The following is a 15,033-nucleotide window of genomic DNA, read 5'->3' as shown; positions in this document are numbered from 1 at the left end:
AAGTTGTCTTGCCCCTCCCTCAGAAACTCTGCACCTGTATAAATGGATGGACTCACTCACAGTAAACCTGTGTGGAACCCAAAAGGATCCAAGTCAGCAGCTTCCATTAATTTCAGTGGGCCTGCTCTGAGCTTGACTGACGTTGGTTACAACCCCTATGGCTGCCCACTCACCTTTAAAGAACATTCGAAGCACATTCTCTGCCCTCAAGGAATTATGGGCACTGTCATCTGTTGAGAGTTGCTGGGAATTGTGACTCCGTGAGGGGCAAACTACAATTCCCAGAATTATTTGAGGGACATAATGAACTTTGAACGTGTCTTAAGGCTACAGTGTGTATGCAGCCTATATCTTGGAAGTGGGCCCCAAGTCTTGTGTGTACTTAGCCCAGATCACACTCTTGGCTTAGAGAATCTGGGCGTTGATGCCTTTTAGTGACTGCCACCTCTTAACTCTTCTAAAACGTTGCTGGTGTTTTTTTAGGCCCGTGAATATGCTCCAGTTTTTGAGCGAGCGCTGTAGGTCCCTCCCCCTCTGATCGTTTCATTTCTCCATCCCACAAATGAGACCCGTAACACACATAGCCGCTACCTTCTCGAGAGACAGAAAGGGAGAAAATGTGCGCACACTTCGCTTTTCCAAGGGATCTGGGTAAAAGGTGGACCGTAGAACCATAGATTTGTAGAGTTGGAGGGGGGCACAAGGGTCAGAAATCTTTCACCCAGTGTGGAACTCGAACCCACAACCCTGGGATCAAGAGTAATGTGCTGTACTGGGTGAGGTATATCGATGCGAGCCTCGAAAAGCACATCTAGCTGAAAGAGGAAGTGGGAAAGAATGGCACTCCTCCAACTTCCTCCTTCTGCTTGATGAAGGTAAGCACCTTCCCTATCTGATTGCCAGGGGGGCAGTGAAGGGTGTGGTGGGGCCTCAGAGGCTTTGTGGGCACCAGAAGAAGACTTCAAGGGCACCATTGTGCCCATGGGCACCACACAAAACAATGTTTCTTTCGTGAGAATCCTGGCATAACCAATTCCCAGTGCTAGAATTTGGATTTCTCTTACTCTGCGACTGCCCAATCCCACCAGATAGCTCTCAAGAAACCCAGGTGTCCTGGCTTCGACTATTCTTGTTTTCAGCCTGTTGGAAGAAGATGACTTGCCAGTGCCAGCGGAGGAAGAAACTTAAACACGATGCAGAGTTTTATAACAAAGACCAAAGGCAATTGTACTTCATCCAGCAGAGCTTTACTGAAGGCAAATGAGCATAATGGTCACAGATCCAACACATTCAGGATTGGCTCAGTCCGTGAAAAATCCAGTTGCAGCACTTACAATGAAACTTGCAATACTTATTATAATAAGGCCAAACCTTAACATTATAGCATACAGAACACCAGACTAGAACAAAGAGACAGAAAAGAGAAAATAAGTGTAACTCAGGCTCCTTCTGGCCTCCCTATTATAGTCAGCATGACCTTGACAGAAAGATAACAGAACGAGTTTAAGCCAGCTGTACTCAGCTTCCCAGAAGGAAATAACCCAAACAACAAAATCTTCCTGCTTCTTTCACATAGAAACTTCTTGAACCTTCTTGTATTAAGTAGAATAGGAAAGTTCTCCACACATCAGATCAATACTTTCTGTACTAAGAAATGCAAACTGACAGAAGAAGCTGTCTTTGGGCTTACAAAAAGGATGTTTGGGTGGTGGGGGTGCTAGAGATCTATATGCTCTGTTTCATCTGATGTGGCTGGGGGTGGTCATGGGAAGAATGGGAGCAACAGGAGGAGGGAATGAGCCCACCCCAAATAACTAGCCTTTGTATCCATGCAGGTGCCTTCGGAACTAAAGAGGGTGGCAACTGCAGCAGTGCAATTTCGCCAAGGACTTAAGACAGCAGCCCCCTCCCGCCATGAAGAAGCCCCCCAGGGACAGCTGGGGATTGGGCACACCACCCAGGCATAGCAAAGCCAGCCAGGACTACTGACCCTCTTCGCCTCTGCAGATTGTTCCCTCGTGCATCCAGCAGAGGGCGCAACCCCTCTCACCCTGCCGCTTCCCCACTTGGCGACCCATGGACCCAGCAGCTCGCCGGATGGCAGATTGGGTGCCCTGCTTCCGGCTTGCAGCTGCTCCCACGCGGACTCGGATCCCCAGGGACTTGGTATTGGCGTCTTGCTGGCATTGACCTGGACCGGTTGGCATCCTGGATCCGGCAACACGGAAGCAACCCGACAGCCATCCCCTGAACCAGTTTGCTGACCAGGTGAGAGCGCAGAGCGCCAACGTTCATTTTCCAAAAGGGCGGTTCCTGCCTCCCATCTCCTTACTTCCCTGTTTTGCCCTGTGTTGAATGTTTGATTGTAAGTTCCATGGTGGGTAGGGACCTGCCAGTCATCTTGCGCTCTGCAAAGCAAAGAAAAAAATGTGCATAGACACCAACTGCACTTATGGGACCAGAAGTACTGAAACAGCTGTTTTTAATCCTTAAAATTAGATCCAGTGGTGAGCCAACCTTGAGGGAAAGCCCGTAGGCCTATATCTGTAGGGAAATGTTCCACTGTCTTTCCTCAACGTGATGTCCATCAGCTCCACACACAGTCCTGGGATGCGGGGCAGCCATTGGCATTTCCACTCCTGGGCCAATCTCCGCATCTATCTATCTATCTTTCTTTCTTTGGCGATCACTTGTAGCTGAGTAAGATTGTCTTCCATAAAGACGGTTTTAACAGTGAGTCCGTAAGTGGCTGTGGAGGCCAATTCTGGATCCACACGTCCTTCCACAGTGGGGACATTGGTTTCTGGGCAGGAGTTGATCACGGTGTGGATTTGCCAAGCGTGCCTTCCTCTTAGCACGTTTCTCCCTTGCGTCCTGAGTTTGATACCTGAACCACAAAACAGCAGCGGTTGGGGAACAGGAAGTGATGTTTAGCGAATCCTTTGCTTCTCCCCTTCTTTATACATTTATTTATCTAGTTTTTTAAATTAAAGTTTTGCAATCAGATATCCAACATACATCATAAAAGCAAGATTCCAAATAATCGTCCCTCCTCCCTTTTGTGGGTCCTGTTATTAGTCATTTCCTCCTTCATCTTTTATAATAATCCGAATCTTTTACATCTCCATTATACCCAAAATTCACCATTAAACTCCTTTGCTTCCTTAGCAACTGGCCATGTCTTTTTTGGAAGGGCCTAACATGCTCTCCAGGATGCGGGTGGCGCTGTGGGTTAAACCACAGAGCCTAGGACTTGCCGATCAGAAGGTCGGCGGTTCAAATCCCCGTGACGGGGTGAGCTCCCGTTGCTCAGTCCCTGCTCCTGCCAACCTAGCAGTTCGAAAGCACATCAAAGTGTAAGTAGATAAATAGGTACCGCTCCGGCGGAAAGGTAAACGGCGTTTCCATGTGCTGCTCTGGTTCACCAGAGGCGGCTTAGTCATGCTGGCCACATGACCCGGAAGCTGTACGCCGGCTCCCTCGGCCAATAAAGCGAGATGAGCACCGCAACCCCAGAGTCAGCCACGACTGGACGTAATGGTCAGGGGTCCCTTTACCTTTACCTTTAACATGCTCTCCATTTTATATGCCTTGTTGACTGTGTTTCACCTCAGTGCCCCACCTGGCTGAGGAGAGCCCTTCAAGTCGAACTTACCTATAGGAAATGCCTCCTCAAAGGAGCCTGGGAGCACCTTAGAGCAGCCTTGGCCCACCTGGTACCCTTCAGATGTTTTGGACTGCGCTGGCAAGGGCTGCTGGGAGTTGTAGTCCAAAATGTCTAGCAAGCGCAGGTTTGCCAAGGCTGCCTGGGAGGGACTGAGATCTAAAAACTGCTGCCTCCTGATTCTGCTTTGCAAATGTGGCCCCCATGCAGACATGTTAACGTTACAAGAGAATCGAGCTCATTTTCCTGGTTAAGGCCCAGTTTGGCTCCTGGTCTCCCTTCTGCAATTCTCTGAAATGGGGAATCCCAAGCTTGGATCGGTCAGGAAACCAGAAGCCCTTCCTATAAATGCCTATTACCCTGAAAAAATGTCATGTTGCTTCTCCTGCTGTCTGCCCTTGTCTGCCTGCCTTTCTATTTTCTGCCTGGAATAAACAGAACACAGGCTGACTGCATTTGACGCTTCTGTCAGGGGTTACTGGAGGAGAAGCCTTTCAATCTAGACTGTTCCACATTCCCTTCACCGTATACTATGTACACCCTGGTTCAAAAGGAAAATGGGGTGTTTGCGGAGAGGGGTGAAGTTCATACGCTGCATATCTAATTGCCCCCCAAATGTTTTCCTGAGGGACGTCACATAGAAAATCCATTTACAGCCCACCCTTTCCTCCGGGGAACTCAAAGGTGGCACACGTGGGTCTCCCATTTTATCCTCACAACAACCTTGTGAGGTAGGCTAGGCTGAGAAAGATTGACTCATAGTTGCTTGCCCGAGGTCAGCCAGTTAGCATGGCTGAGACCCCACTGAGCTGCTTGGACCTGGGTCTGCCCATATATATTTTGGCTTAATTTCATGGAGGGAAAACAGAGGGGTTAAATGGGTAGCAGAAGCAAAAGAGCAAGAATGAGATGGCAGAGAAAAAGGAGGTTCACACCCCACTTCTGTGCAGCCCCCCACAAATTATCCCCATGGCCTTTGACAGAAAGAAATAACAACAACAACAATAACAGTTTTATTATTTATGCCTCACCCATCTGACTGGGTTGCCCCAGCCACTCTGGGCAGCTTCCAGCATATACAAAAACATAATGAAACATTAAAAACTTCCCTATACAGGGAAACTGCCCTGTCACTGCTCTAACCTTTGTACGGTACTGCTTTTCTGGGTAAAGTAAGTTGGCATGCCAAGTAGGCCTGTAGGAAATTGGGCAAGTTTTTTTAGGTGGGGAGGACCAAAGCTGGTCTCTCCACAAGGTAACTCTAAACAGAGGCCCAGGACGGCTTATTCTAAGGCAGGCTTCCTCAACCTCGGCCCTCCAGATGTTTTGAGACCACAATTCCCATCATCCCTGACCACTGGTTCTACTAGCTAGGGATCATGGGAGTTGTAGGCCAAAAAGATCTGGAGGGCCAAGGTTGAGGAAGCCTGTTCTAAGGGGTAACGGTTTGTCACATCAATGGATGAGGCTTCCCTTTTCTGCTAGGGAAGTGAAGTTGAGGGCATGCTGAAGGCGAATGTGGAAGAGGGCAGAACCCCAATGGAACAGATGCAGCCGTTTCCAGTGGCAGCCCAGTTGCCCCCAAATAATGAGCAGACATAGGATACATTTCTAGGAACACAAGGAGCTGGCCTTATTCCAGGCCAGACTAGTGATGTCCACTCTGACTGGCAGCCACTGTCCAGAGCCTGAAGCAGAGAATCCTTTTCCCCTGCCTGCATACCTGATTTGTTTACCAGAGGATGGTGGGGAATGAACCCAGGACCTTATAGGCAGTAGCCTCTTGTGAACCCACTTCAGTGAGCATTGGGAATCAGTGTAACGCTGAAAAGTAGCCTCACTGAACTTCGGTTCTGAGGTAGCCATGGCCCCAAAGACTTGCATGACCTTGGTTGTCCCCCTCCCTCCTTAAATATATGTTGAAAAATATGTTTTCTGTCTTGTCTTCAGGCATCATGTCGGGAGATTATGATGAAGACAGACACCGCAGGGCAATGGAGCTTCTTCATGTGCTGTGTTCCAACACATGCGCTGCCCAGGAACGCGAGAAGTGTCAGGAACTGACGGGCCATGTGGGTCCCATCAACTCAGGTGAGGAGCCTAGAGGTAGGGGAGGATATGACCCATATCTAAGGGAAGGATCTCAACAGGAGGAAGAATCGTGGCCTAGGCACAGCCAGGAGTCCATGGAGGTGAGGGGGAAGGCACAGGAACTGTTAGGGTAATATCAGGTTCTCAATGGTTGATGCTGGCGCTCAGGCAAATGGCGTGTCAGGTGGTCCGTGTTTACCAACCAAATGTGAAAATGCAGTCTTGACAGGGTCTGTAGGATCCTGGCAATTGTATTTTAAAACAATCAAGCTTCCAGTCCTCACTGCTTTTGCTGGAGCAACCCTCCCCCCCCCCCCGTGGGTTTTTTTGAATTGAGAGGTATAAACATGTCAACTCTTGCTGCAAAAACGCAAATTACCTCCAATTTGATTTTTAAAAATAAAATAAAATTCTGGAAGTTTTTTGTTTAAACTTTTGTTGCTGGGGTATTTATTCGGGTTGTGCTGGCTGTCTCTTGCAAGAGTGGGATTTAATGGGAGGCAGTCTTGGCATATTTTAGCAATGGAGAAATCTGGAAGGCTGGATATACAAGCGAGACCTTTTGTTCAAGGTGCCAGCCAGTGAGCCATTTCTGTTTTCCAGGGGACTCCATTCCATTGTCTTCCATCCATTTTCTTCCCTCAGCAGATGGCCCCGCAGCCATTGAGCATGCTCAGTCCTCAGTAGACTGTTTTGGGTCTCTCCCCCATCACCCTAATTTATTACTTTCATTATTACTATTTCCACAGCTTGGGGGGTGGGTTTCCCCATAGCCCAATGATACCTCCCTCTTGTGCTTAGATTCATAGAATTGGATCATCTGGTCCAACCCCCTGGAATATTCAGTTGTCCCATACGGGGATTGAACCTGCAACCTTAGCATTATCAGCACCACACTCTAGCCAACTGAGCTGCCTAAGACTCCACCCTTGGCAAGCTAAGTTTCCTAATATGTGCTATTTATTCTATTCATATCTCGATTTTGAGACAAAGTGGCTCCCGAAGCATATTTTCTGTTAAAACCTGCAGAAAAGGTTTTTTATTATTATTATTATTATTATTATTATTATTATTATTATTATTAAAATTTGTATAATGCTCTTCATCCGTAGATCTCAGGGCAGTTCACAACACCATTAGGGGTTATGTGGATTTGTCTGCCAGGGTCTCAGGGGCTGGACTGAGGAGGAAAGGTGAAGATTTCTCCCCCACTTCTTCCCAAACCGTCCTGAGAAGCAGAGGGCAGTATAGATTTAGAACAGTGGTTTGCAGAAGGGCATAGTTCACAGGCTGCAGAGGGGGGAAGCTGGGGAATATTGGGAGAGAAGCAACAGGAAGAAGAAGCAGCACCAGGGGAGAGACAGCTGACAGACTGAGGGTCTTTGGAAAGCATTCCTGACCCCCAACCCCAGGATCATGTGAGCCTTGAGAGTAGTAGAACAAAGAGCTCTGAGGCAGAAAGCTCAGATTAGCCGACGCAGGGGTGACGTAGAATAGGAGAAACGGAGGTGATTATCTTTGGGAGACTGAATTCCTTCGTCTCTCTCTCTCTGTGAATACAGTGGTACCTCAGGTTACATACGCTTCAGGTTACAGACGCTTCAGGTTACAGACTCCGCTAACCCAGAAATAGTACCTCAGGTTAAGAACTTTGCTTCAGGATGAGAACAGAAATCGTGCTCTGGCGGCGCGCAGCAGCAGGAGGCCCCATTAGCTAAAGTGGTGCTTCAGGTTAAGAACAGTTTCAGGTTAAGGACGGACCTCCAGAACGAATTAAGTACTTAACCCGAGGTACCACTGTATTGAATAAAATTACTTGGTAAAAATCCTTCTTGTTTACCTGCTTTTTGGCTGCCCCCGCGGGAGGGATCAGATTCACAAGGCTCTACTGGCAGTTGGTGACATTGCCCAGGTTCCGGGTTGTTCCATCCTGCGTAAACAAGGCCCCAGCGGGTGCTGGAGACGGGTGCTGCATGAGGCCAGCGCTGGCTTGATAGTGTCAACCAAGTCATACAAGCAGCCCTGCCATTGACCTGCGCCCGTTGGCAATAATAGTTCAGGTGTCCTGGGCAGGGTAGGGGACAGGGTCCAGCAGAGGAGAGGGGACGCGCCTGGGCCGGTGACCAAGATGCCAGGCACCTACAGCAGCCACCTCCCTGCCGTTGACCTCCCGTCGTGGTATCTGCCCCTCCACTTTTCTCCCCTAGAGATCCTGGTCAGCCTGCTGTCAGTGATCGTGACCTTCTGCGGGATCGTGCTGCTGGGCGTCTCCCTCTTCGTCTCATGGAAGCTGTGCTGGATCCCCTGGCGGGACAAGGGCTCCTCTTCGCAGACGCAGCGCAAGGAGCACCCCCTCCATGCTCACCTCCACCATTCGCCTTTCGGGGACCTCCTGGCCGAGCGGGTGGAGCTGGGTCCCGAGATGCCCGAAAGGTCCTACCTCGATATGGATTCCTACCCCGAGGCTAACCTCAAGGTCAGCCAGACCTCCCCTGACCTCCCCGTGGAAGGCCAGACCAGCACCAAGGAAGGCACCATGCCCAACGCCCACTCCCATCAGCAAGTAGCAAGCTTGGCGCCCACACCCAGGTGAGTTGGGAAGGTGGGAGGGTCGCCAGGGGCGGTGGGCATAAGGATGAAAGAGGGATGGATGGTTTAAGGACTTTAAGAAGTGGCACTCGTTTGCTGTTTTCCTGTTCCATCCTTCCCCCTTAAACCACAGAGCCTAGGACTTGCCGATCAGAAGGTCGGCGGTTCGAATCCCCGCCACAGGGTGAGCTCCTGTTGCTCAGTCCCTGCTCCTGCCTACCTAGCAGTTTGAAAGCACGTCAAAGTGCAAGTAGAAACGGTAAACGGTGTTTCCGTGCGCTGCTCTGGTTCGCCAGAAGTGGCTTGGTCATGCTGGCCACATGACCCGGAAGCTGTACGCCAGCTCCCTCGGCCAATAAAGGAAGATGAGTGCCGCAACCCCAGAGTCGGCCACGACTGGACCTAATGGTCAGGGGTCCCTTTACCTTTTAAGCCGTTTGGGAAGACTTTTCAGCCAGTTTGTAGCCAAAGAAATAAATGGTTCTCGTGTCATTGCAGGAGGTTGTTGTGGAGGATAAATGGGCAGGGTGTGGCAATTCTGTGGAGAGCAAACACTGAATGATGAAGCAAGGGCAGCTCCAGGTTTGAGGAGCCCAATGAATTGCTCTTGTATGGGCTGCCTCCGGCGTTGGTTACTTGAGGATCGGGGACAGCACTCTGACTTTGGCAGGTGCCATTTTAATTCCCTGTAGTGCCTGAGAGCAGGGTCAGCCCTCCAGAAGCTGGGCGCCAACTCCCAGACTCAGCAGTATGGCCAACAGCTAGGGATGCTGGGAGTTGTAGGACGAAGGCATTCTCAGTGGTGGCCCCAAGCAAGATGTGGGGATATGTACTTGAGGGGATGTGCGCCCCTCTGATCTGTTCGGCAGAGTTGGATACAAAATCTGGGAAAACCTCAGACTTTGGGGCTCCCTACCTTTTTAGATGTGGGTGGCGCTGTGGGTTAAACCACAGAGCCTAGGAGTTGCCAATCAGAAGGTCGGCGGTTCGAATCCCCGCCACAGGGTGAGCTCCTGTTGCTCGGTCCCAGCTCCTGCCAACCTAGCAGTTCGAAAGCACATCAAAGTGCAAGTAGATAAATAGGCACCGCTTCGGCGGGAAGGTAAACGGCGTTTCCGTGCGCTGCTCTGGTTCACCAGAAGCGGCTTAGTCATGCTGGGCACATGACCCGGAAGCTGTACACCGACTCCCTCGGCCAATAAAGCAAGATGAGCGCCGCAACCCCAGAGTCGGCCACGACTGGACCTAATGGTCAGGGGACCCTTTAACTTTACCTTTTTAGATGGCAACAGCTCTGCATATATTTGAAAGGCTTGCAAAGAAGGGGCACGTTTTTTAACCTAAGCATTTGGGAATCTTTGTTCATCTTACTGATTTTCTTTTGTTTGTGCTGTTGTTTTTAGTTGGTTTGTTTCCTGTACTGTGTTTCTTATTGTTTATTACTGTGTAAACTGCCCTGGGACCTTCTGGTCCAGGGTGGGTGATGTATTCATTGAAGACATGAACCTGGGAGGCCTGGTGTGTTGAATTGTAACTGACCCCTTAACTAAGGCCCAGACTCTTCCTTCCCTTGACCAGGAAAACACCCGAAGCAGTTGCATATTGAACAGCTATTTAAGAATGCTGGGGATTTTTTAAAAGGGAAAACCCACCTTAAATTGCCAACAGATTTGGGGCATAAATTCAACAGTCGAGGCTCAATGGGCAATGAATGGTGTGGCAAGTAGGATTCAAGTGTTACCTCCGTTGTGAACTCTTTGGAAAAGTTACCATGTGGCGCAGAAACTGTGGAACTCACTGCCACAAGAGGCAGTGATGGCCGCCAACCCAGATGGCTTTAAAAGAGGATTAGGCAGATTCATTCATCCAGTGTTGGAGGGAGTGTGGCTCTGAATTCCAGTTGCTGGGAATCACAAGAGGGGAGAGTGCTCTTGTGTTCAAGTTTCGGGCTTTGCTTTCGGGTTTCCCGCAGGTGTCTGGCTGGCTACAATGGGCCTCTGGCTTGATTCAGCAGGTTCTTCTCATGCTCTTATTCCTTGGCGTTGCGCCTCAACTCTAAAATTAAAATTGTAGGGACAACCCACAAGGTTGTTATGAGGACAACGAAAATAAATAGTGTTTCCAGGTGTCTGGAATCTAGACCAGCTGCTTTAAAAATCTTTTTGGACTATCTGAGAAATTGTTAATGTCAAATGAAATCGCAGACGGGTCCAGAAATATAAGCAAAGGAACGATAAAGGAATGTGATGTAGGGTATATATTATAGAAATAAGTATTCTGTTTAAGGCAGTGAATAAAAGGACTTGGAACATACTGTATGAAACTCAATTGAATTTGTTAAATTGGGTGAAAATCATTAAAAAAAAATTATGACCAAATCAAAAAAATCTCTAAAATAAGGAGTCACTCTGTCTCTCTCCTCAGATGCTTTTCTTCCCTGGCCAAGGGCAGAATTCAACTTAGTGTTGAGGAGATTGCTCCATAAGCACAAGCATTTTAAATAATAAGAATAAGAATAAGAATAATATTTATACCTTGTCCATCTGACTGGGTTTCCTCAGCCACTCTGGGTGGCTCCCAACAGAATGTTAAAAACACGATAAAACATCAAACATTTAAAAACTTCCCTAAACAGGGCTGCCTTCAGATGTCTTCTAAAAGATAGTTGTTTATTTCTTTGACATCTGATAGGACGGTGTTCCACGAGGTGGATGCCACTACCGAGAAGGCCCTCTGCCTGGTTTCCTGTAACCTCACTTCTCACATTGAGGGAACTGCCAGAAGGCCCTCGGAGCTGGACCTCAGTGTCCGGGCTGAACGATGGGGGTGGAGACACTCCTTCAGGTATACTTGCTTGATGGAACAATGTCCCCTCTCCTCACGCCTGGCTGTCGGAAGTTCTCTTGACCCTCGCAGAGGTGATTTGGAGGTGTGGGGGGAGGAGAGGGAGGGAACCCTATTGCACTAGTGGACGTCTTTGCATTGGCTTCCATTTGCAGGACCCCTTAGTTGAATTTGGCCCAGAAGATTCTCCATTTGTTCAGTGAATCTGCCCATGGTGGCTAATCTATACGGTCACGCAAGCCACTGTTTTCCCCCCTTTCTCCCCAGGTACAATACGCTGCCGCGCCCCGTGACACAGCAGTTGAGCAGCCCGGACACCGGGGTCCATGTAGGGGAAGAGAAGGTGGAACAAGTGACTAGCATTGGGCAGATAAAGCCCGAGTTATACAAGCAGCGCTCGGGCGAGTCGGACTCCAAGAAAGGCGAGGCCGCCAGCTGCGGGCGGATCAGCTTTGCCCTGCGCTACGCCTACGGCACCGAGCAGCTGGTGGTGAGGATTCTGCGGGCCTTGGACCTGCCCGCCAAAGACGCCAACGGCTTCTCCGACCCCTACGTGAAAATGTACCTGCTGCCCGACCGCAAGAAAAAGTTCCAGACCAAGGTGCACCGCAAGACGCTGAACCCCATTTTCAACGAGACTTTTAACTTCAACGTCCCCTTTGCCGAACTGCCCTCGCGCAAGCTGCACTTCAGCATCTACGATTTTGACCGCTTCTCCCGCCACGACCTCATCGGCCAAGTGGTGCTCGACAACCTGCTGGAGATCGCAGAGAGGGACAACGACGCGCCCCTCTGGAGGGACATCATGGAGGGACATTCGGTGAGCGGGGTGATAAATCTGGGGCGGGGGTGTGGGGGGTGGGCACCTCCTCAAAACGGCAGCGCGTCCCCAAATCTAGCCCTCTTCAGGTACATGATTTAATGCACAAGGGTTAAAATGAGGGGCAGCGGTGTGCATGCAAGCCACGCCCTCTGTGGCCCCCTATATTTCTGCTCCTTGGTGTAAGCTAGGGCTGGCACATATATCGTCCAAAACAGTTTGAAATCCATATCGTGAGAGTGGTCTCCTAGTTTCTGACCTGGCAATATATCGTGGATCAGGATGTGTGTTAGGGCTGGGCGATATATGGTCCAAAACCGGTTTGAAGTCCATAATTTTTGACCTGGCAATATGTTGCAAATCAAGGTGTGTGTGTGCGCGCGCTCTGCAAAAAAAATGCGGGAAAATCTGTGAAGCCAGCCAATGCCTCCGCATAGTTCCATCCTTATTTCAGATATTGTGATATAGTACAGTGGTACCTCGGGTTACATACGCTTCAGGTTACAGACTCCACTAACCCAGAAATAGTACCTCGGGTTAAGAACTTTGCTTCAGGATGAGAACAGAAATCGTGGATCAGCGGCGCGGCAGCAGCGGGAGGCCCCATTAGCTAAAGTGGTACCTCAGGTTAAGAACTTAATTGTTCGGGAGGTCCGTTCCTAACCTGAAACTGTTCTTAACCTGAGGTACCACTTTAGCTAATGGGGCCTCTCGATGCCGCTGCCGCACAATTTCTGTTCTCATCCTGAAGCAAAGTTCTTAACCCGAGGTACTATTTCTGGGTTAGCGGAGTCTGTAACCTGAAGCGTCTGTAACCTAAAGCGTCTGTAACCCAAGGTACCACTGTATATCGGTATACTGCGAAGTTTAGCTGGTGATACATCATGAAGTTGAAAACCAGATTATCACCCGCCCTGGTGGAAACGCACCAGTAGGAGCACCAAATTTGTTCCACTGGTGCATTTGCAGTGCGCCAATCTTCCTTCTGCCTCATCCTGCGTCTTGGAAAGCAACAGTGAACCCACCTGCTGGCAAATTGCTTCCGATGATCATTAGGGCAGCTGAGACTGGAATGCAGGGCCCAAATGCAGGGTCCCTCTTAGTGATCACATGGCAAAAGTTGTGGCTTGCAGCAAACAGGTCTGTGGCCAGCCTGCTGGGGCTGGTCGCTATATAGCCTTCTTTCTCTCTTCCTTTTAATTTCATAAAATGTTTTATAGTTGGGGGACAGCCAGCTTGGCACATACACGATTACAGATGCTCAGTTTATTATTTTTACTTTCAAAACATATCATCCTCTTTTCTTTTCTTTTTTTCTGGCGCAAAATGTCCGTGCTTATACTCTAGTGAACACATCTAGCCTGTAGCAATCATGGTGCTGTGATTGAAAATGAGTTATAAAATGTGAAACTGCACATGCTGAGGGTATTTTTCCCCTTCTTTAATCAGAGTTGGCAAGCTGGGTTCTCTCTCTTTCTCTCTGTTCCTTGCAGGCGGGGGAGAAGAGAAATTTTAATTGTGTCCTCCCCAACTGAAGCGACAGAGATAATACATACTGCGCAGTCCAATGCCCCTGTACCCTCCATGTAAGTCCATTAGATTCAGGGTCCAAAATTACCAAGTTTCACCTCCGAATGTGATGTAGGAAGCATTGCCCTCAGTCTGATTTTGCTTTGCTTGAATGCAATGAGATTGATTGATTGATTGATTGATTGATTGATTATTTATTCATTCAATTTACATAGACAAATCTGACTGGCTGCAGTACATCATCACTCTTCCCGAGAAAGGTGACGCTCCCTTCTCCTTATTAAGGGGAAACTGCCACTTTAAAAAAGGCCCTGCACAACACAGTCTCTCCTACTCTCTTGGCAAAGGGAGACGGGTTGATTTCATGGCAAGCAGCGATCAAACGCTGCTAGCCCCGAAATGCCATGTCTCTCAATGAAACAGGAATCCTGCAAAATTTCAGCACTGACCTAGTATGACTGTTAGGCACCAGTTCGTAAGTGCAGTATTACCCCCTAATAGTATCATACGTGGGGTCTACGAGAAAAGAGGCATCCCTAGTAAATTTGTGGCTGAGGTGAGTTTTTTGTTGAGCGTTTTTGGCTCAGAAGCCCTGCTCTTAGGCACTGTTCAGAGCCAGTACCCAGTTCACTCTTGAGTATGGAGACTGACGAATAAACCCCATACTCCGTAGGCTCCCCACTTCTGAAAATGGTGTGCCTAGTATAGTGAAGCGAACCCATCCCTGCATCTCAGCTGTTAAAAAGGAGAAGGGGTTGTCAGCTGGTTATTTATTTATTTATTTGGGTAAAGTTTTAAGTTTCATTTCATTTTATAACGTATATAAAACAGAGAGAACAAACAAAAATATGAAGATGAGAAACAAAATTATAAAATAGGTATGTAGAATGAGTAGTTGCACATGAGTTAACAGAGTCCAAGTATAGACTATTAACATTATCAGATCATCAAGTCTAGCTCCAGGCTTGTGATGGGTATAATCAGTTTTAATGCCGGCCATTCGACACAGTCAAAAGCCTTAAAAATATCCAATGCTACTATACCAGCTTTCAATTTATTTCTTATTATATCTATTTTATTCAGCACTCTTCCTATTAAGCTAGACACCTGTGTCTTCCTGCTACAAAGCCACATTGGTTTTTATTTATATATTTATACACAAAATTATTCATCCTTTTTGCCATTATCGTGGCCAATATTTTAGCATCTTGATTTATTAGGGAAATTGGCCTATATGATCCTGGGTCCTTCAAATCTTTTCCTGGTTTTGGAACTAAGATAATTATTGATGGTTCCCACAATGGAGGGATCCTCTCACCCTCTATTACTGAATTATATAATGCTTTTAATTTAGGAAGCAATATTTTTAAAAATACCTTCTAATATTCCGTTCCCAATTCATCTGCTCCTGAGGCTTCTCCCCCTTTTAGCTTCCCTATAGCTTCCTCTCTTTCTTTTCCTGAAATTGGCTGTTCCATAGCCTCTCTATCCCTGC

General features: G+C 48.3%; 1 protein-coding gene across 1 annotated transcript in view; it reads left to right on the top strand.

The window, feature by feature from the left end:
- SYT3 (synaptotagmin 3) overlaps positions 1–15,033 on the top strand; it is a 52,587-nt gene that overhangs the window by 17,273 nt on the left and 20,281 nt on the right. Inside the window, exons 2-5 of the mRNA XM_083583133.1 lie at positions 1,836–2,268; positions 5,615–5,755; positions 7,963–8,344; positions 11,456–12,008. Coding sequence (XP_083439259.1) covers positions 5,620–5,755; positions 7,963–8,344; positions 11,456–12,008 — 1,071 coding nt within the window. The 5' untranslated portion in view covers positions 1,836–2,268; positions 5,615–5,619. The remainder of the gene's footprint in view (positions 1–1,835; positions 2,269–5,614; positions 5,756–7,962; positions 8,345–11,455; positions 12,009–15,033) is intronic.

The sequence above is a fragment of the Podarcis filfolensis genome (genome assembly GCF_964270895.1).
Source record: "Podarcis filfolensis genome assembly, chromosome: 13".
Lineage (NCBI taxonomy): Eukaryota > Metazoa > Chordata > Lepidosauria > Squamata > Lacertidae > Podarcis > Podarcis filfolensis.
Note: the sequence above shows the minus strand (reverse complement) of the source record. Positions and strands in the feature narration are given on the sequence as shown.